The sequence below is a fragment of the Sturnus vulgaris genome, chromosome 25 (genome assembly GCF_052056855.1).
Source record: "Sturnus vulgaris isolate bStuVul1 chromosome 25, bStuVul1.hap1, whole genome shotgun sequence".
In the NCBI taxonomy this organism is placed as follows: Eukaryota; Metazoa; Chordata; class Aves; order Passeriformes; family Sturnidae; genus Sturnus; species Sturnus vulgaris.
Window position 1 is genome coordinate 1,165,976 of NC_142267.1, and position 20,630 is coordinate 1,186,605.

General features: G+C 49.2%; 1 protein-coding gene across 4 annotated transcripts in view; it reads left to right on the forward strand.

The window, feature by feature from the left end:
* The window catches only part of SAMD11 (sterile alpha motif domain containing 11), an 86,969-nt gene that overhangs the window by 1,858 nt on the left and 64,481 nt on the right, over positions 1-20,630 (forward strand). For 3 of the 4 annotated variants that reach the window (XM_088178927.1, XM_088178930.1, XM_088178929.1), the window contains exon 2: positions 437-528. In XM_088178927.1, coding sequence (XP_088035053.1) covers positions 437-528 — 92 coding nt within the window. The remainder of the gene's footprint in view (positions 1-436; positions 529-20,630) is intronic. The other variant, XM_088178928.1, reaches the window with a different exon arrangement.

Below are 20,630 nucleotides of genomic sequence, written 5' to 3' on the forward strand. Positions count from 1 at the left end.
GCGGCGGCACCGAGCGGGGACACCGAGCCTGGGCACCGAGAAGGGGCACAGAGAAGGGGCACCGAGCCCTGGTACCGAGAGGGGGCACCGAGAGGGGGCTGTGCCCGGTTCCCCTCCGGAGGCACCGAGCAGGAGCGGTACCCGGCTCTTCTCCCGGGGCACCGAGCGGGGGCTGTGCCCGGTTCTCTCCGGGGTCTCTACCCGGTTCCCTCCGGGGTCCGTACCCCCAAGGTCATGCCCGGTTCCCCTCCCGGGACCCCTCGTGGAACAAAGTTGGCTGCAGGGGCAGGCGGGGACGGGTGATGCCCGCAGGCAAGGGGAGGGCTGTTGATATAGAAGCAGACGCGTGGCTCCCCCTCCCCCCTTCCCTAAATACTTCCCTTTTATAAACGTGCTGATTCTTTTTCTTCTTCTTTTTCTTCTCCTCTGCATATAGGGAAAAGTCTGAAGACTCTTATGTCCAAAGGAATCTTACAGGTACATCCTCCAATCTGTGATTGCCCTGGGTGTCGAATTTCGTCTCCAGTGGTAAGATTATTGTTAAACTATGTGCTTTAGTTAAGACATCTTCCCTCTCCTCTGCCTCCTTCCCTTGAAGAAAAAAAAAAAAGAAAAAAAAAGAAAAATCTCTTTGCTTGTGTGCTCGTGGAACCGTGATCTCGGAGGGTCACGGAGCTGCCAGAGCCCTGCCTGCACTGTGAGGGTTCCCGCAGTGTTAGAGGTGAGCAGAGAGGAGCTGGGAAGCAGAGCAGACGGGAAGAGCCGTGTTTGACCTGAAGGAAGCAGCACTCGGTGGGAATTTTTGGTTTTCGGGGGGAGCTGTGTGTGCGCAGAGACAAATCAAATCATTGAGGAGCCTCTTCCTTATTCCCTCCCCTTCGTTTCTGTGCGTTGTGCAGAGGTGTGAAAGCGGCTAAATAAAGCAAAAGGGAAATGTGATTGCAGCCACGTGTTAGAGTCAGAGCAGCCACGGTTTACAAACCATGGGTGAGGTGAACTGCGTGAGGGACAACTGCGGTGCTCACAACCTGAGCATCGTTCGTGGCACAGATCAGTTATGGCTTTTGTAGATCTTCTGGGTTCCTTGTGTATTCTTGCTTTTATCCTGAGACTGCCAGAATTTCTCATCAGCATTTTCGTGGAAAAGATGTCGATGCTATAAATAAAAGGCGTCTGAAATCGTAGTAAAGTAAGGCCTTAAAACAGTTCACTGTGTGTAAAAATAACCGTAAAAAATAATAATATCTAACTGGGAGGGCAGAGCTGTTGGCTTGGGGACCTGAAGCAGCTCTTGGTCTGAAAGAGCAACAGTAACTCAAAACATTGTCAGTAGCACTGTGGAAACAGATTCAGGTGGAAATGAACGTGCTTTTATCTGCTGGAAATCAACCATGTTTGGTTTTGTTGCTTGCTTGGGCTGGAGCGGCCGGTCCGTGTTCACATGCAGAGTTTCTGTGATTTGGAATGACAGAGCTGGGAGCTGCACTCCTTCCTGCGTGGTGTCTGTGCATGCACGGCTGTGTCACACATCCCCACATGCCCCTGGGAAGGGGCAGTAATCGGCATTTCCAGGAATTAACGGGGAGTTGTGTCCTGCCTGTGCGCTGTGGCAGCAGCCACCCCACAGCTCTGCCTGGCATTTGACACCAGGTGTGCACAAACGTGGCTTTTGACAGCTCCTGCAGTTTTTGGGACAAGGTGTGACGTGGTGGGAGCAGCTTTCTCCAGCTGGGACGTTTGTCTGTGCTTTAGTTGTGCTTTAGTTGCCAGCTGTGTGCCTCAGAGCCAGAATTCTGCCAGTGGCAGGGACGTGCTGCTGTTGTGGGGATGCTGAGAAGTGCCTGGCCAGGGGATGCTGCCTGCTGGACATTTTCTGGGTCATAATACACTTTCCTAGCAGCAGCATTTGCAGGAGTTGTGCAGGGGTAGGTGCATTTCTGGATGGGAAGACAGCTCTGCATGAAACCAGTGTCTGGTACAGGCTTTGAGAACCGGGTTTGGAAAGTACAGAGGGAAAAAAAGAGCTTGGTGCTGTTTTAGGAAAGGAGAAATAAATCTTTCTGGACTTGGCTCCCACTGCTTCCCCAGCGGGGAAAGGGGGTTTGGATGTCAGAATTGGCACAGCAAGGCCAGAGCCCAGCGAGCCCTTCTGTCAGAGCTGTGTTTCTCAGTGCTCCCTGCACTTTCTGTGCCGTAATTAGCGCGTGTCCCTGACCAAAGGACAGTTCCACATTTTGAACCTGAAGTCTTTTAGTGCTTTGTGGTAGCTGCGTGCACTGCACATCCGGAACAGTGGCACCAGGAGGAGGATTAGGAATTGGGCACGGTTTATATTTCCCCATTTAGTGATTGTCCATTCAAGCACCGCTGAGATCCAAGGGCCGATTGTCCTCAAAAGCAGAAATGCTTTGTATTTTATAGTGCAGATGACGGAGACTTGCAATGCCCGCTCCTTGTGTGATCCCGTGGGGGTGTGGAGATGGGGAACTGATCCTGCCTGCAGCTGCTTCCACTGCTCTGAGATCAGTCCTTGGACAGCGGGAACAGGCCAGGAAAACTCAAGCAGTGCCTCTGGAAGGGGTCTTGAGGGGTCTGCATGTCTGTCTGTCCGTCCGTGCAGCAAAGGCTCCCATGCTGAGCCCTGCGGGCACGGTGACACCCAGCGTGTCCCCTGCCAGCCCCAGCAGCCGGGCGGCAGCGCCGGGGGCTCCGAGCCCCCTGCCCGGCTCCCTGCGCTCGGGGGGAGACACGAGGGGTCGGGCTGGAGAGGAAATTACAGCGACCCGCAGCCCCCGGGCCGGGCTGAGCAATCCCCGCTCCCCGCAGGGCTCGGCTCCTCCGGTTCCTCTCGGTTTCCCCCAGTTTTCCCCCCCGGTTCCGTCCTGGTTCCCCTCCGGTCTCCCCCCGCTTCCCTCCCCGTTCTCCCCCCGGTCCCCTCTCGGTTCCCCCCGCCGGTCCCGTCCCGGTTCCCCCCCGGTCTCCCCCCTCGTTTCCCCCCCGGTTCCCCCCGGCCGCCGCTGGCGCCGCGTTCCCCGCCCGTGTCCCGGAGGGGCCGGGGCTCGGCGCCCGCCCCCCGCCGCCCGGCGCTGCTGCTTCAGTTCAGCTGCAGACGGGGCCGGCGCCGGGCCCCGCTCCGCCACCGACCGCCGGTTTCCTGCTCGGCTCGGGGGGAGCGGCCCCGCCGGCGCCTCCGCCCCCTCCCCGGGCTGCCCCCGCGCCGGCGGCCGGCCGTGCATCCGTTCATCCATCCATCCATCCATCCATCCCTCCATCCTTCATCCCTCCATCCCTCCATCCCTCCATCCATCCTTCATCCATCCATCCATCCATCCATCATCCATCCATCACCTGTCCTTCTGTCCATGGATTCGTCCATGGATCCATCCATCCTTCATCTGTCCTTCAGCTATGCATCTATCCATCCATCCTTCATTTATCCTTCATCCATCCATGGATATATTCATGGATCCATCCATCCTTCATCTATCCACCATCCATCCCTGCATCCATCCCTGCATCCATTCCTCCATCCCTGCATGGATCCCTCCATGGATCTGTCCATGGATCCCTCCCTCCCCTGTATGGGTTGGGGTCAGGGTCCTCCCCAGGGCCGGGGTGCAGGCACAGCCATGGGTGACAGGGTCTGTCCCTGGGCTTTGTGCCCTCGTTCTGTCCATCTCTGCTTCCAGCCCACAGCCAGGGCTGCTCTGGGAAGGGGAATGGGCTTCTACAGCCCGAGGGAGGGGAGAGCAGCTCTGGAATCCTGATTGATGAACAGAAATCCCTCAGATTTGTGAAGCCCAGCATCACACGTCCGGGAGAACAGTGGCAGGGCAGACCTTGGGAAGGGTGATTGTTTCCCTTACCAGAGTGTGACCCTTGCTGTGTTTTCCAGTCTCACAGTGCTGCCTCTGAAAAGGACTTAGGGCTGGAGATTGGCTGCTCCTCATCCTCTTTTCCCATCCTTTCTTGGCCAGGCGTGTTTGAAAGGGGTTTTATGGGGTTCAGGGTTTGGGGCACAGGTAGAGAAGGAAAGATCAATTTCCCCCAAAGCTGTTGTGACACGGCCACATTCAAACAAAGCAGAACAAAAAGAGCAATAAATGATATTTGGGTTTTGCCCCATGTCCATCACATGCAGAGACACAGGGTGGGTGTGCAGGGCTGGGGCACTGACAATGGGAACTCATTTGCTCGCTGGGGCCGTGTTTTGCTCTTGGTTTGATTCATATGTGATTCCTTTTATTTGCTGCTTTTTGCTTTTCGTCATCGTGGTTGTTTTCCTTTGCTGCCCTGAGGTTCAGGCGTCAATCCAAGACTTTGTCAGGGATGGGAAGAGGAACTGTCTGCTGCTGACTTCAAAAATGCCAGTAATGAGCAAAATCTGTTGTTCAGCCCTGAGGTTTCTGAGCCTTCTCCTGGTGCCAGTTTTGGGTGCAGGGGTGGAAGGCAGCTCCGTGTCACCCCAAAGAGTGGCTTTGTGTCACTCATGGTGACTCTGGCTGCATCTCCCTTCTGTCCCTCCCTGCTGTTCCCCTCCTGGCTGCTCCACAGTTTCCTCGGAGAGCCAAGGACACCTGGGCAAGCAGGAGAGGTCCCTGGGCTACTGAGTGTGGTGGGATCCAAACTCCCTGGCTTTGAGCAAAAGAGGAATCTCCCACACCAGGCACGAGTCTTCCAGGAGAACTTTGCCATGGTAAGAGGACTTTGCCTGCTGGAGAATTTCCTTGGCTGCCTGCAGAAGGAGCAGGATTAATTCTGAGATTTCCCTGTTAATAGATTCGATTTAGGTTCCCTTCTGAGCTGCTGTGGGCTCAGGGATGGGAGCTGGGGAATGCTGGGGTTTGTGTGCAGGGGACTGTTTTCATAACTTCGCCTTTGTGTCCCTCTGGGCTGCCTCATGAATGTGGAAAAAGCCCCTCTGTAAAGCAGACTTATAAACCTCCAAATCCCCCCCAAGGTCTTTGGCACAGTCTGTTGATTTTTATTTGTGGTTTCATGCTGATTTGGCTTGTTGCTTTTAATCGAGCACATTTTAGTTCAGGTTAGTGTTTGCTGGAGGTTTTGGAGATAGATGGGCTTTTTTCTTTTTTTTTTTTTTCTCGGTTTGTTTGTGGGTTTTTTGGGTTTTTTTTTTTTTTGGTTCTGTTTTGTTTTTTTAAAGGACTTGGCCCAGGTGGATTTTAACCTGTGTTGCACTGCAGACTTGCAAGTTCAACTCGAATTCTTAACAGAAGTTGATACAAACTCTGCCAGATTCCAGCTTTCTGGAGGAGCTGGAGATAAGGTGAACCCTGCTCTGAAATGGGGTGAGAAGCTCCCAGAGCCCATCCAGGGATGCTGAATTTGGGAGCAGTGGGAACCTCTGTGCTGCTGCTGTCACACCAAGTCCCTAAAATCCACTGCCTTGGGGTCAGGGAGTGCTTCCAGAAGGGGATTTTCAGGGGCAAACAGCTGGAAATGGGAATTACGTGGCTGGGAGAGGAGCTCTGGAATGCTCTGGGTGTTTGGAGTTCTTGCTGATGGTCCAAACTCTGCTCCTGGGCTGCAGCTGCCACTGTCAGGGGCTGGAGGGTGGTGCTGCCCCAAGAAAAGGAGCAGTTATTGTTCTGTGCAGAGGCAAAACAAACCCAGATCAATGGCACTGAGAGTGCCAGCACAATGCTGAAGGATTTAATTTTGTGGATTATTAAATACCCTCTGGAAAGGAAAATATTAATTGGATTGCAGGCTTGTGAGTGAACAGCAGAGATGTAGAAGCAGCTGTGGCTTAGGAAAATAATTTTATCTTACAAGGGGCTTGAAGGAGCTCCGGGGGGGAGAGGTTTGCCCTTGTGCAGGAGCTGGGGTGAAGATTTTTTTAATTGCTGCTCTTGCAGGGAGCAGTGAGGGGACAATGGGGGTGAAAGGTGTGCTGTGATGGAAAGGGCAGAGCAGGAGCCCTGGGTGGGGTCAGTGCTCCTGCAAACCAGGCCAGGAAAACCTGCCTGGAAAAAGGGAGAGAAAATCTGTGCCGGGCTTGGTTTGTGAGGGTTCGGTGTGCAGGGAGCAGATCTCCTCCTGGGATTGCTCCAAGAGGGAATTCCTGAGCCCACAGCCAGCATGGGGCTGATTCCCTGGAATGTGCTGTAGGGAAAAGGCAATTTCTGAGCCCTCAGCCCCTCTGGGGGCTGGGAATGGGAATGACCCTGGGAATGGGAATTCTGCTGCTCTGAGGAAGAGAAAGTGAGGCCTGTGGAGAGAGGCAGACAAATAAATGCAGAGGAGCAGGGCCAGCAGCATCATCTCGTTAGTGCCGTGTCAAGGGCAGTGTAAAGGTGACACAGGAGAAGTAATTTTGCTGTCAAAATTATTTAGAGATGTCATTAAAGTGCTTAGGGCTGTCTCTGGTGCTGCAGGGCACAGGCACCTGGTTTTAATTTGCTCTGCTCTGTGTCCAAACTCGCTGGCCCTGCTCAAAGGCAGCGTTTGGAGCCTGGTGGCAAAACCTGGAGCTCAAAGAGTGACCAGGGGCAGGGTGAGCTCCCTTCTCAGCTTCATTAATTTAAATTATCAGCCAGTTCGGGTCTGCAGGGATGATGAACTTGTTGTGGTTCAGTTTTGGGACAGGGAGAGCAGGGAGCAGTTTCCTGCTGGGAAGTGTCCAGGCCAGGCTGGACATTGGGGTTGGAGCAGCCTGGGATGCTGGAAGGTGTCCCTGGTGTCCCTGCCATGGCAGGGGTGGAATTTTTAGGGTCCCTCCCAAGCCAAACCAGTCTGGGATTTTATGTTTGGACTTTGGAAAAGAAATCCCCCCCTGTTTTTATTTAATTATTGCTTGGCCAAAATATTACACTTATAAAATCACTTTGTTTGATCTTTGTATTTTTCTTTCTCTACCTCGTTTGTTTGCTTTTGTGGGGTTTATTTGTTTTTCCTTCCCCCCTCTCCCCTTGTGCATTGTCCTGCCCTGTTCCTCCTATGCCCAGAGTTTCCTTTACCTGGAGAACGTTTTACTACTCAGAAATCCTTGTTTGGCATCTCCCCTCTATGGAAATGCATCATCTTCACTTCCCCAGATGAAAATTCCCCATTTTCACCATTTCAGGGCTGTTTTTTCCTGCCAGGACACGTTCCCCTCCCTCACTCCTGGCAGATGGAGCTCTCACTGCAGGTTCCTGTGTCCCAAAATTGTGATTTGCTCCTGAAGAGTTCGTGGATGCTGCAGAGTCAGGGGCAGGTTGTGAATAAACCAGAGCAGCTGGTTGGTTTTTATTATTATTATTATTATTATTATTATTATTATTATTATTATTATTATTATTATTATTATTATTATTATTATTATTATTATTATTATTATTTATTGCTGTGCTCTCAGCCTGCTGGAGGTGTCTCTGTGCACACCCCTGCTCTGCCTGGGCACTGCATTTCCTTCCTGTTGTTTTTGGCTCCTATTTCAGCCAAACCAGTGAGGACAGGGAGGAAATTACACATTCCCCTGGGTCAGAAACACAATCTGATAAGGGGTTTTCTTCTAACAGCGTCTGAGGATGAGGAGGGATGAATGGAGGGAATTCCCAAGCACTGAAAGCTTCCTGCTCGTTTATTTTGCCTCTAGCCCATGGGAAAATTGTGCTTTGGACTTGATTCTGCACGTGGACACAAAGCCACGGGATCTGGGAAGGCCACGAAGCCCAAATCTGCTCTGGTTTTTGATTGGCTGCACAGAAATGTCGCTGCACAGCAAATCCCTCATTTTCAGACGTCGAGAAAGCTTCGGCCCCTGTGCAGGGCAGGGTTTTTTAACCCTTTACATCTCCAGCTGGGAGGGAGCTCCCAGCACCTTTCACCTGCCAGCCTGGGCAGTGTCACCCTGGGGTGATGGGAATTCCAGAGAGAATCCACAGGGCTGAGATGGGAATTCCAGAGAGAGAATCCACAGGGCTGAGATGGGAATTCCAGTCAATCCACAGGGCTGAGATGGGAATTCCAGAGAATTGGGGATCAGGAAACCTTGAGAGCTGTTGGTGGTGGAAGAGGCAGAGGGCAGAAAATGCAGAAGCTGAAATGGTGACAGAACTGCAGGGGAGTTGTGTTTGCTCGGGGCTGGTGCCCAGCTCCGTGCTGGGATTGATTTCAGCAGCAGCTCCGGGATTTTAAAGGACTTCAGCTCACTTGGGTCTCTAAATCACCTGGGCAGGGAACTTCTCTGTTCCCTTTGGAGAGCCTGAGCCGACTCTCTGTTGATCAGGTTTATTATTTGTGTTGATCAGGTTTAATATTTGTGTTGATCAGGTTTATTGATTGTGTTGATTTGTTTGTGTTGATCAGGTTTAATGTTGATCAGGTTTAATGTTTGTGTTGATCAGGTTTATTGATTGTGTTGATCAGGTTTATTGATTGTGTTGATCAGGTTCAATGTTTGTGTTGATCAGGTTTAATATTTGTGTTGATCAGGTTTATTGATTGTGTTGATCAGGTTTAATGTTTATCAGGTTTATTTTTTATGTTGATCAGGTTCAATGTTTGTGTTGATCAGGTTCAATGTTTGTGTTGATCAGGTTTATTTTTTGTGTTGATCAGGTTTAATGTTTATCAGGTTCAATGTTTGTGTTGATCAGGTTCATTGATTGTGTTGATCAGGTTTATTTTTTGTGTTGATTTGTTTGTGTTGATCAGGTTTATTTTTTGTGTTGATCAGGTTTAATGTTTATCAGGTTCAATGTTTGTGTTGATCAGGTTCAATGTTTGTGTTGATCAGGTTTATTTTTTGTGTTGATCAGGTTTAATGTTTATCAGGTTCAATGTTTGTGTTGATCAGGTTTATTGATTGTGTTGATCAGCTTTATTGATTATCCTTTACCTGCTGCCCACCTGGGACTGGATCCCAGCCCGGGGGCAGCTCCTGAGCCCACCAGGGCTGCCCTGGAGCCCCATCCCTGCCTCTCATCCCGAGATGGATGTGATGGGCACCACTGGCTGTGGGAGCTGCTTTTGCTGGGTTGCCAGGGCAACCAGAGATGGCCCCTGAAGACAGGAAAGGGCAAACATTCCTTTCTGCTCCAGTCTGGAGCATCAGTGATTGAATGAGATTAGATGGAATTAGATAATCCTGAAATTCGCAGTGATTTGACGCCAGACCTTTATTAAATAAGTAAAAGTACCAGCCCTTGTAATAAAAATGAATTCTTTCAGATCAATAACTTTCCCCACTGCTCGTCACAGCTGTGATTCTTGAGATCTTTTTTTTTCTTTTCCGTGGCACGGGGTGAACCACACAAACCTGCTTTTTTTTATTTATTTTTTTTTCCCTCTCCCAGAGGGGACAATAACATCAATTCCTCTTTTATTTCCCCCCTGTGACTCACCCACTTAACCCTCAAGCACCCTTGCAGAGGAAAAGCACTGCAAATGTTCCTCAGGGATGATTCAGTGCACTGGAATTCACAACTCCGGGGTTACTTAAACACTGCACAGCATTACTCTTAGGTGCTCTAATTAAAAAAAAAAAAAAAAAAAAAATGAAAACATGCCACGAAAATAAAAATCCGCCGGTTTTTTTTTTTTTTTTTTTTTTTTTTTTTTTGTTGCTCCCACCTCCAGGGACCGTGGGGTGCAGGCTGGGCTTTGATCTCAGCCAGCCCAGCTTCACCTCAGCCCAACTCTGGCTCCTTTTTTTTTTTTTAATCTTCAGGCTGGCACCAGAATCTGCTGTGCCCCAGAGGACACCCAGCAGAGCGTGGAGAATTTGGGGTGTTCTGGCCCTCGGGCACTTGTGGTTTTTTCTTCAGGCTGTGTTGGCCCTTCCAGAGCAGAGGGTTTATGATTTATCATGAGAAGGTTGATTTATCCAGATGGATTTTTTATTTTATTTCTTTTTTTTGTGGTGCAGCTCCAGCCACCCCTGCTGAGGGTGTTGCAGTGGTCTCAGAGCAGAGCCTGGCTGCTCCTCTGCAAAATGCTTTTAATTCTGAATTAGAGTCTAATTCATTTCCTAATTCCTGCATTAGCAGTGTGATTTCTTAAAACGTCTTTGGCTTGAAATTCATGAGCTGCTGGTGCAGGTCTGGGCCTGGGCTTGTTTGTATCAGCAGTGTGGATCTGGGTATTATTTTTATTTTTTGGTTTTTTTTTTTTTTGAAGTCTCACCTTGCTGTGATGGATTTCTCAGGAATAATTTCAGTTAAGAGTAATTCCATGAGGCTGGGGAGCATTTCTGTCCCCTGGTGTGTGCAGAGGGCAAAAATCATCCTTGCTTTGGGAGGATTTAGTTCTGCCTTTGATGTGTCTGCTGTTGTCTTTAAATCACTGTAGCACCTGCAAAAAGTGCGTTTAAAGGATATTTGAAATTATGTGCTCTAAGTTGCTGCGATTTTTCCCTCTAGCTGAAAAACTTCCATCCTGAGAGTCATTCTGGTGCTGTGGGACTCCTGCAAGCCCCTGCACTGCTCTGGTGGAAACAGGAGTGAAAACTGGTTTTTTTTTATTAAAAAAAAATGGGAAATATTGCCACGGAGCAAAGTGAGAGAGGGGGGAAGGACAGAGGAGGCTGAGAAATGGGTGAGGGTGTTGAGATCAAATCGATCAGCCCTGGGATGAACTCCAGCCTCAGCTGGAGGGCAATGGGACAAATCGCTCATTTTTAGGATCCTGGAGCCCTGCTCTGGGCTGGGAGGGACCTTCAAGCCCTTAAATCTGATTTCACCTTCCCAGGGCCGGGCTGCTGGGGGATGCAGGCAGGTAAAAATCTGCCTGAACATTTCAGACACTCGTGTGGAGTCAGGGCCAGCCCCTCGCAGAAATCCCAGCTCATCCCACTGGCACCGTTGGCTCAGCAAAAAAAAAAAAAAAAAAAAAAAAAAAAAAAGATGTATTGGGTGAAGATCTCTCCCATGAACAAGCTTTAATTTGTATAAATTATCTCACCCTGTGTTAATTTATTATTACTTGTTGGGTTTCCCCTATTTCATTATTTCTCCTGGGGGTTATAACATTTCTTGGATTATTCTGCTTAAGCTTTTTAAAATACAGTCCCAGCGCTGTGTTTTCCCATTTTGCCTTGTATTTCCTCATTGTGCTGAGGCTCATTAAAAATCTGAGTGAGGTGTCTCAAGAACTTCTGGAAGTCTTTGAGAGCAACTCACCCAAATGTGCTGATTTCAACCCAAATCTTTCTGGAAGTTTCTGTTTGGACACCTCCTAATTCTCTGCTGGAATAAAAACTATTTCATGTCCCTGCTGTGTCAGATCTAGGGAATGGATTCTCCCCATTGTGCCTGCTTGCCTAAAAACAGATTTTGGGATTTTTTTTTTTGCCTTTTATTACTTTTGCCACCCCTATAATGCCCATCTGTACCATACATATAACCCAGCAAATCTGCTTTATGGCAGGTGAACTTTGATATATTTTATTAATATCACACTCGTTATTTGAATTTTTAAATAGGCATGGCACACACAAAACTGTTATTTTTAGTTGGTACTTTTTAATTTAATTACTTCAGATGTGTAGAACACGATGCTGTCATTGGCTTGTAAGTGCCATGCAGTTAATTAAAAATGCAGTCAGAAATTCAAAAGTGCCCTTTCTGGCCCATCTCAGTCATCCCTGTCTTCAACCCAGGGATTTCCCACCGTGTGTGGGAGCCATTCCAGGCAGAAAATTCAGTGGGGGAAAAAAAAAAAAATTCAGTGGGGAAAAAAGAAAAATTCAGTGGGAAAAAAGAAAAATTCAGTGGGGGAAAAGAAAAATTCAGTGGGAAAAAAGAAAAATTCAGTGGGAAAAAAGCCTCAGGAGCCTGAGCTGGAGCTTTCCTGGGTTTTAACAGTGCAGAGAATGACTCCAGGTTTGGAGGGGAAGAGGAAGGAGAGGAAGAGGATCAGGGAGCTCTCCCTGTGCAGGGGCTGTGCTGCAGGTGTTGGGAAGGATGAGAATTTAATGAAGGAGCTTTGCAGATCTACAGAAGGTTTTATAGGAATGAAAGCAAGTTTGGATATAGAAGAAAAGAATTGCTGGGCCAGTGTGACTGGGTAATGAGAAGGCAAAGAGCAAAGTGAGGTGGAAGGGGCTTTTATGGCTTAGAGCAAAGGATAAATCCACCTTAAACAAAAGATGTTTTTACCAAACAAAAGGATTTTCACAGGCAAACAAGAAAGCCAATGTTGGAAGTAGAGAAAAGATCTCAGAAATTTCCACTGCAGAACAAGTCCCAAAGTTTAACATGTGACTACTAACCCTGATGATTGGCTAGTCACTGACAATATGGTAATAATGATAAGACAATAATAGATATATAATATAGTAATATACATATAATATAGTAATATATATATAATATAGTTATATATATAATATACTAATATAGACATAATATAGATAATATATATAATTTAGTAATATATATAATATATATAATATATATAAAATATAGTTATATATATAATATACTAATATAGACATAATATAGGTAATATATATAATTTAGTAATATATATTATATATATATATAATATATATAATATCTATAATATAGTAATATATATATAATATATATATAATTTAGTCATTTTTGATAGGTTTTTGATAGCAGTTTGGATAGGTTATAGGTAAATGTAAAAGGTGTTGTGTGTGATGTTGATTGGTAGCCATCTATTAAGATGCTCTGTGATGAAAAGTTTATAATGCATTGTAACTTGAATAGAATTGGGCTTCAGGACACACAGCTTGTCCCCAGCCAGCAGCTCTGGGCTCACCCACGACCCTCAGCTGCTGTAATAAATATATTTTTTATATATATTTATAGATATCAACATGCATTTTAGGAGCTGGCTGAAATCTCCATCTCTCTGTCAGGCTCTTACCTGCAGGTGAGGATAAAAACCAGGTGTTGGCTCTGGGGAGAGAACAGGTGAGAGGCAGCAGCTCCCAGGGCACTTTGCTGCTTCCAGAGGAGAATTCTGGAATTCCCAAGGCAGCAGTGCCAGCTCAGGGACGTGCCTGGCTCTCAGTGTGGGGACCCTGCTGTGCTCTGATCCCTCATCCCTGTCCCTGCTGCCTCCTGGGCTGGGTAAATAAAAACACTGTAAATAATCAATAATAATCAATACTCAATACTCAATAATCAATAATCAATACTCAATAATCAATAACACCCAGCCAGGCACAGGGATCAGCCAGTGGCCCCCCAAGGGGCTGAATTTCCTCCCACCTAAATTCCACCCCGGTGCTCTTTGTGTCAGAACCCGCAGTTACTCCTCCTTTAACTCGTGTTTGAACACTGCTCTTGTCTTTTGTTTACCTTCCCCACTCCTGATGTGATTTCAGAGGGGATTTTTCTGGAGTTCCAGCTGGCACCCAGTGTCCAAACAAAGCCAGGATTCTTTCTGTTGTGTGCCTGGTGTTGTTTTACCTTTCCTGTGTTTGGGAAGGGCTCACCTGCCTCAGCACAGGGCACAGAGATCCAGCTGAGCCTCTGCAGGATCTGCAGGGATTTGTCCGTCTGAGCCCTGTTTATTTAAATTTTTTATTTTTATGGGGTGTTCAGTTCTCAGGAGCAATCTCTCCTGGTGTCTGCAGAACTCCAGGGTGTAAGAGTTTGACTGTAATTTGATTTAACCCTTATTTTGGCTGTGTCTCCATTGGAATTTGGGTTTGTGCAGAGATTACCCCGTGGAGTTCAGGGGATGTTGTGCTGTGCTCTGACATTTGTATTTTACTTTAGTTTTGAGCTGGAGTGAGGGAAATCCAGAGAAACATTCCTGGGGCAGGATCTGTCCATGGCAGGGATCTCCTGAATTGGGACAGGAATTCCTGGAGCAGGATGTGTCCATGGCAGGGATTTCCTGAGCTGGGTTTGGGAATTCCTGGAGCAGGATCTGTCCATGGCAGGGATTCCTGAGCTGGGTTTGGGAATTCCTGGAGCAGGATCTGTCCATGGCAGGGATCTCCTGAACTGGGTTTGGGAATTCCTGGAGCAGGATCTGTCCATGGCAGGGATCTCCTGGCTGGGTTTGGGAATTCCTGGAGCAGGATGTGTCCATGGCAGGGATCTCCTGAGCTGGGACAGGAATTCCTGGAGCAGGATCTGTCCATGGCAGGGATCTCCTGAGCTGGGATGGGAATTCCTGGAGCAGGATCTGTCCATGGCAGGGATCTCCTGAACTGGGATGGGAATTCCTGGAGCAGGATCTGTCCATGGCAGGGATCTCCTGAGCTGGGATGGGAATTCCTGGATTCCTGCCTTACCTTTCACACAGGTCTCACCTTGGCACCGGGTGTGTGCAGGTGAAAACCCGAGCTGTGAATTGGAAGCGGTGGCTCCTGCAGGAGGGAGATGGGATGGAAAACACGCTCAGGCTGGGATTTCACTTTCCCTTGGCCATCCTCCCCCAGTGCAGGAGCTCCTGGGGTGACCCAGAGCTGCTTACAGAGCACAAGAGGATCAGGAGGACTCTGAGGAGCCCGTGTCTGCTGCAGCTGCAGGGGGGGAATTAGGATTGGCAGAGCTTGCGTTTGGCTGGGCTTTTTTTTTTTAATTTTTTTTTTTTGTTTTAACAAGCCTGGAAAATCGGCCAGTAAATAATAAATTGGGAGTCAGTTTTGAAGGGGGAGGAGAGGCACCTCTGGTCCTCAGCAAGGTGCATTTTACCTGAATTTATCCAGGTACAACTCCCATCCAGGGATTTTCCAGCTCAGCATGGGCAGGAGCCCCAGCCTGGGGTGATTTATTCACCCAGAGTGTTCCCACTGAAAACTCTGCGGGTTTGGTTGGGTTTGTGTGATTTTCTACAGCAGGGCATGGCCATCAGCAACATCCAATTCTGCAGCGAGTTTTGTTGTAAAAATCGGAGGAATCCTCCAAGAGTCACAAAGAATTGTGAGCACCCTGTGTTAGTGTGGGTTTGTGTGCAAACTGAGGGCTGGGGATCTGGAATTCTGCAGGAATTCAGCTCTGCTGAGCTCTGTCACTGCTGCATTTCCTGCAGGAATTCAGCTCTGCTGAGCTCTGTCACTGCTGCATTTCCTGCAGGAATTCAGCTTTGCTGAGCTGTGTCACTGCTGCATTTCCTGCAGGAATTCAACTTTGCTGAGCTCTGTCACTGCTGCATTTCCTGCAGGAATTCAGCTCTGCTGAGCTCTGTCACTGCTGCATTTCCTGCAGGAATTCAGCTCTGCTGAGCTGTGTCACTGCTGCATTTCCTGCAGGAATTCAGCTCTGCTGAGCTCTGTCACTGCTGCATTTCCTGCAGGAATTCAGCTCTGCTGAGCTCTGTCACTGCTGCAATTCCTGCAGGAATTCAGCTTTGCTGAGCTGTGTCACTGCTGCATTTCCTGCAGGAATTCAGCTCTGCTGAGCTCTGTCACTGCTGCATTTCCTGCAGGAATTCAGCTCTGCTGAGCTCTGTCACTGCTGGAATTCTGCAGGAATTCAGCTCTGCTGAGCTCTGTCACTGCTGCAATTCTGCAGGAATTCAGCTCTGCTGAGCTCTGTCACTGCTGGAATTCTGCAGGAATTCAGCTCTGCTGAGCTCTGTCACTGCTGGAATTCTGCAGGAATTCAGCTCTGCTGAGCTCTGTCACTGCTGGAAGGTTCTGTCCATGCTGGAATTCACCTCTGGCTCCCCTGGTCCAGCTCTGCTTCCCACCCTTGGGAATTCCTCAGTGCCTGAGAGGGGAACATTTTATTTCCAGATGAAATATTCCACTTTTCAAACTTCCCCTCTCTTTTACTCCAATTAACTTTGGTTCTGGTTTTCACTCCCATGTGAGATTAGTTTTGGGTTTTTTTCACCTTCTCAGAAACCTCTTCCCTCTGGCATTGCTTCTTCTCCTTTCTTCCCTTCCAGCCTCTTGTTTTTCATTCTTTTGATGAATTATTTACCTCTCTTGTATTATTTTTTTTTTCTTTATATTCTCTTTGTGTTTACCTTCAAAACACACAACTCCCAACACTCCCTGCATCCTCCCGTGCTCTTTGGGAAGCCACTGTATTTACAGGTCACTCATTTCCCGGTGGTATTTATAAATACAAATGTTCTAAATCCTGTGGTGTCACCTGCTGGTGCTCCCAACGTGCTCAGCCGGCTGGGGCTGAGTTCCTGATTTTTTTTTGGATACAGGAGTTTCTCCTTTGCAGCTGGGGGTGAGTTCCTGATGTTTTTTGGATGCAGGAATTTCTGCTTTGCAGCTGGTTTTGTGCTTCTGGTGGTTTTTTTGGAGTTCAGAGTTTCTCCTTTGCAGCTGGTTTTGTGCTTCTGGTGTTTTTTGGATACTGGAGTTTCTCCTTTGCAGCTGGGTGTGAGTTCTTGGTGTTTTTAGGAGTTCAGGAGTTTCTCCTTTGCAGCTGGTTTTGTTTTCCTGGTGTTTTTTGGAGTTCCAGAGTTTCTCCTTTGCAGCTGGATTTGTGTTCCTGGTGTTTTTTTGGATACAGATCTTTCCCCCCAGGTGTTCCCCACCTTCCTGGAGCTCTCAGCATCTCCAGGGGCTGGGGGTGGCTCATTCCTCAGCAGTTCCAGGAGCAGGGCAGGGATCCCGCAGCCAAGGGGGAGTTGGGGGGCAGGAATTGGGAATTTTCCCCAGGGAATTGGGAATTTTCCCCAGCCTGGCACTCTCAGCCCCTCTCGTGCTGCAGCAGCACCAGCACTCAGGCCATGGCCAGCAGTTGTTCACAGTCAGTTCATTTTGGGCTGGGTTTAAGTCAGGCTTTGTGGGCTCAGCCCACCCCCGAGGCTGGGACTGACTGCACATAATTGACTTTCTCTTCTGTGGCCACCCTCAGTCGGATTCACCTGAGAAACCTCCCCGGCTCAGCCATCAGGAGGAATTAAATCAGACAAAATTAAACATCCCCTCCTCGCTGCTGGGGCTGTTAACCCTCCGTGCACACAAACCAAGCAGGAAAACTCAGCTCTGACCTCGCTGCATCCCCACCCTGCAGGGGACACCTCCAGAAGCTGCTCCAGGCTCTGTCCCCCAAGTGCTGCCCTCATTAATGGGGCTGAAATGTTCCCGGAGCTGCTGCTGGGGCTTTGCCTCCCCAGGGATCCAGGGCAGAGCAATCCCGCAGCTCCTGCTCACAAATCACATCAGGGCACCTCAGCCCAGCTGCTTTCCTGGAAACCTTCCCGACTCTGACTCCTCCCTCCAAAATCAGGGAATGGAGAGGGAGGAAAGGTCCTCAAAGTGTCCCCAAATCAGGGAATGGAGATGGAGGAAAGGTCCTCAAAGTGTCCCCAAATCAGGGAATGGAGATGGAGGAAAGGTCCTCAAAGTGTCCCCAAATCAGGGAATGGAGATGGAAGAATTTGGGGACACTGCAGGGTGTCCCCAAAGGTTGTGACAAGCAGGACGTGTGGCCACAGCAGGGCACTGGAGGGTGTCCCCAAATCAGGAAATTTGAGGTGGAGGAAAGGTCCTGCAGGTTGTCCCCAAATCATGGAATTTGAGATGGAGGAAAGGTCCTGCAGGTTGTCCCAAAATAAGGGAATTTGAGATGGAAGAAGCAGGGTGCCTTGCAGATTGTCCCCAAATCATGGAATTTGAGGTGGAGGAAAGGTCCTGCAGGGTGTCCCCTGTCCCCAGAGGTTGTGACAAGCAGGACGTGTGGCCACCCCAGCTCTGCCCTCTGTCCCCAGCCCCTTCACCTGCATTTGCTTGGCCTGATCCCAGCCAGGGCTGGATCTCTTCTAAAACAATTTATTCCCATTATTCTGTAGAATGCCGTGGTCTGGTACCAACATTTGCTTCCAGTTCTGTGCAGTCAGGGTAAAAATAAAAACCCCAGACCCTGCAGTTGTGCTCGGAGCCCTTTGCCATCCATCAGCCAGGGGTCACAGGAACTGCAGCTCGTGTGCTCAGGTCTCGAAACCTGCAGGAAATCAGTCTTTGTTACACGTGAAATAAAGCAGTCTATGGGGAAAATAACCATAAATGTTCATTATTTGTACAGGAAAATCAATTTGTAGGCCAATTGACCAAATAAAGTAATACAATTTGCTGGGAAATCCCCCAGGTGTGGCAGGAAAATCGCAGAGCAGGGATGGAGGCTGAGCTTTGTTGGTTGTTTTTAAATGTTTTTTTTTTTTGTTTTTTTTTTGTAGTTTTGCATCTTTCTGTGTGTGTGATACCAGGAAAGTGCTGAGGGGAGGGGATGGCAGGAGCAGAGGGACAGGGGACAGGGGCAAGGGGACAGGGACAGTCCTGAGAGTGACACAGGGACATAAGGACAGGGACACAGGGACAGAGAAACAAGGACAGGGACAGCCCTGAGAGCTGGATAGGGACAGAGGGACAGGGACAGAGGGACACAGGGACAGCCCTGAGTGTGACACAGGGACACAGGGACAGGGACACAAGGACACAGGAACACAAGGACAGAGACAGTTTTGAGAGTGAGGCAGGGACAAGGATAGGAGGACAGGGACACAAGGACAGGGACAGAGGGACAGGGACAGCCCTGAGAGCTGGGACAGAGGGACACAGGGACACAAGGACAGGGACAGGGGGACAGGGACAGCCCTGAGAGCTGGGACAGAGGGACACAGGGACACAAGGACAGGGACAGAGGGACAGGGACAGCCCTGAGAGCTGGGACAGAGGGACACAGGGACACAAGGACAGGGACAGAGGGACAGGGACAGCCCTGAGAGCTGGGACAGAGGGACACAGGGACACAAGGACAGGGACAGAGGGACAGGGACAGCCCTGAGAGCTCTGTCCCGTTTTTCTGCCACTGCAGAGGTGCAGCAGCGAGGTGTGGGAAGAGAGGGGGCAATGCCTGAGAGCATCCACGCCCTTTGCTCCTTGTCCCTTCAGCTCAGAGAGGCGGAGCAGGCAGGGGAAAGGGGAAAAAAAAAGGGGAAATGGGTGAGATTTGCCTTTGTTCAGGAGGCAGCAGCCGCGTTCCACCCTCAGCTGGAGCCTCTTGATTTCTGCTCCATCAGAAGTGACTCGCAGTTCCTGAGGACCCGGCTGCACATCTCTGCTCCTCCTTTGCCACCCCGGGCTGCAAGGGACAAAGTCGTTTGATGTGGAAACAGGCACAGAAAACAAAGAGCAGGACCCTTCTCTGCCTTCCTCCAAAGAGGTTTTGAAAGCAGGTAGCTCCAAAGGCCTGATAGATTTTTCTGTCTTAGCCCTACCTCCCTTCAAAGCCTGGAAATTCCAATTGGCTTTTCCCAGAAAAGCGTGGCTCTTGCTCTATTAACAAATTATCCTTTGGGCTTTAGAAGTCACTGAGAGATTCTAAATGGGAAATGTTCCCTTCTGTTCCCAGATCTTGTTCATCAGTTCCTTTAGGGCTTCACAAAACCACGGTGTTCATATTGATGGGAAGAGTTGCAGCTTCCCTTCTGGGAACTTTCTTTTGGGTTAAAACTTCCACATTTCCTTCAGTTCTAGCAGGACCCGATTTCTCTGCCTGCACGGGTCACCCCCTGCACCAAAGAGCTTCCAACAGCACCAGGATAATCCCCATAAACAGGATGAGGGACAGGGATTGTCCCTGGCAGGGGACACTGGTGATGGCTTTTGGAGCCTGAGCACGAGGGAATTGCTTGGGATTACTCAGGGACGTTGTGCTCAAGAGAGATTTTTTTTTTTTTCCTGTGGTGCAGTTAAAGATGAAAATACCCCAAACATGAGCTGGGCTCTCTGTGCTGGAATTCTCTGGAACTGTGCTGTCCCCAGGGCTCCTGTCCCCAAGGCTCCTGTCCCCAGTGCTCCTGTCCCCAAGGCTGATGTCCCCAAGGCTCCTGTCCCTTTTTCCAGCTGTGTCACCTGTCTGCCTGTGCCCCCTTTTCTTTCTTTTCTCCTTCCTTGAGTCCCTGGCAGAGCCTGGAGGTCCCTGCCGTGGCACTGCTGAAGGCTGTGACAGTCCCCAAAATCCTGGGAGGGTTTTCCTGCTCTGATTTCTGCCTGACCTTGGGCTCTTCTGTCAGATCCTGTCTGCCTTTCCCAGCACTTCTGCCTTTTGTCAGCTTTATTTGGGAAGTTGAAATCAGGTGTTTTTTTTTTTTCCAGAGTAGCTTTTATTATTTAATAATTTCTGCCTCCCTCTTGCTTTGGGCCATCCCTCCAGTGCTGGAGCAGTTCCAGTGTGACACTGGTGTCCCTGGGGAGGAGAGGATGGAGGACAAACCTCAGTGGGCAGGTGACAGGGGAGGGTGGGGGATGCCTTGGGAGCTGTTTTCTCAATTTTTTTTTTTTTTTTCCATTTCTAAACGCTGGGCCAGGAGGCGAGCTCAGAGCCTGGCCACCTCCTCCTGCCTGGATGCAGCTCGTGGAGAGCCCAGGGCTGGATTTGAGGCTGGAAGGGGCTAATGAAGGCCCAGGGGACAGGGCAGGATTATCGTGGAAGGCAGGCTGACCCTGCTGGAGGTGTTGACACTAATCAGAGCTGAAGGGAAATTCAAGCCCAGTTATTCTGCCAGGGGATGTGTGGTCCCCACCGCTGTGTCACGTCCCTAATTAAAGCCACCCCGCCACGTTTCTCACTTGCAAAAGCAGAAGAAAAAGATCCCAAGCTCTCTAAACCTCCCCCTTTCCCTTTTCCCTATCTTTATTATCAAAAAAAAAAAAAAAAAAAAAAAAAAAGAGAGAGAGAGAAAATGCTGTCTGGCCTTGAGGATTTCCTCCACATCTGGAAGAA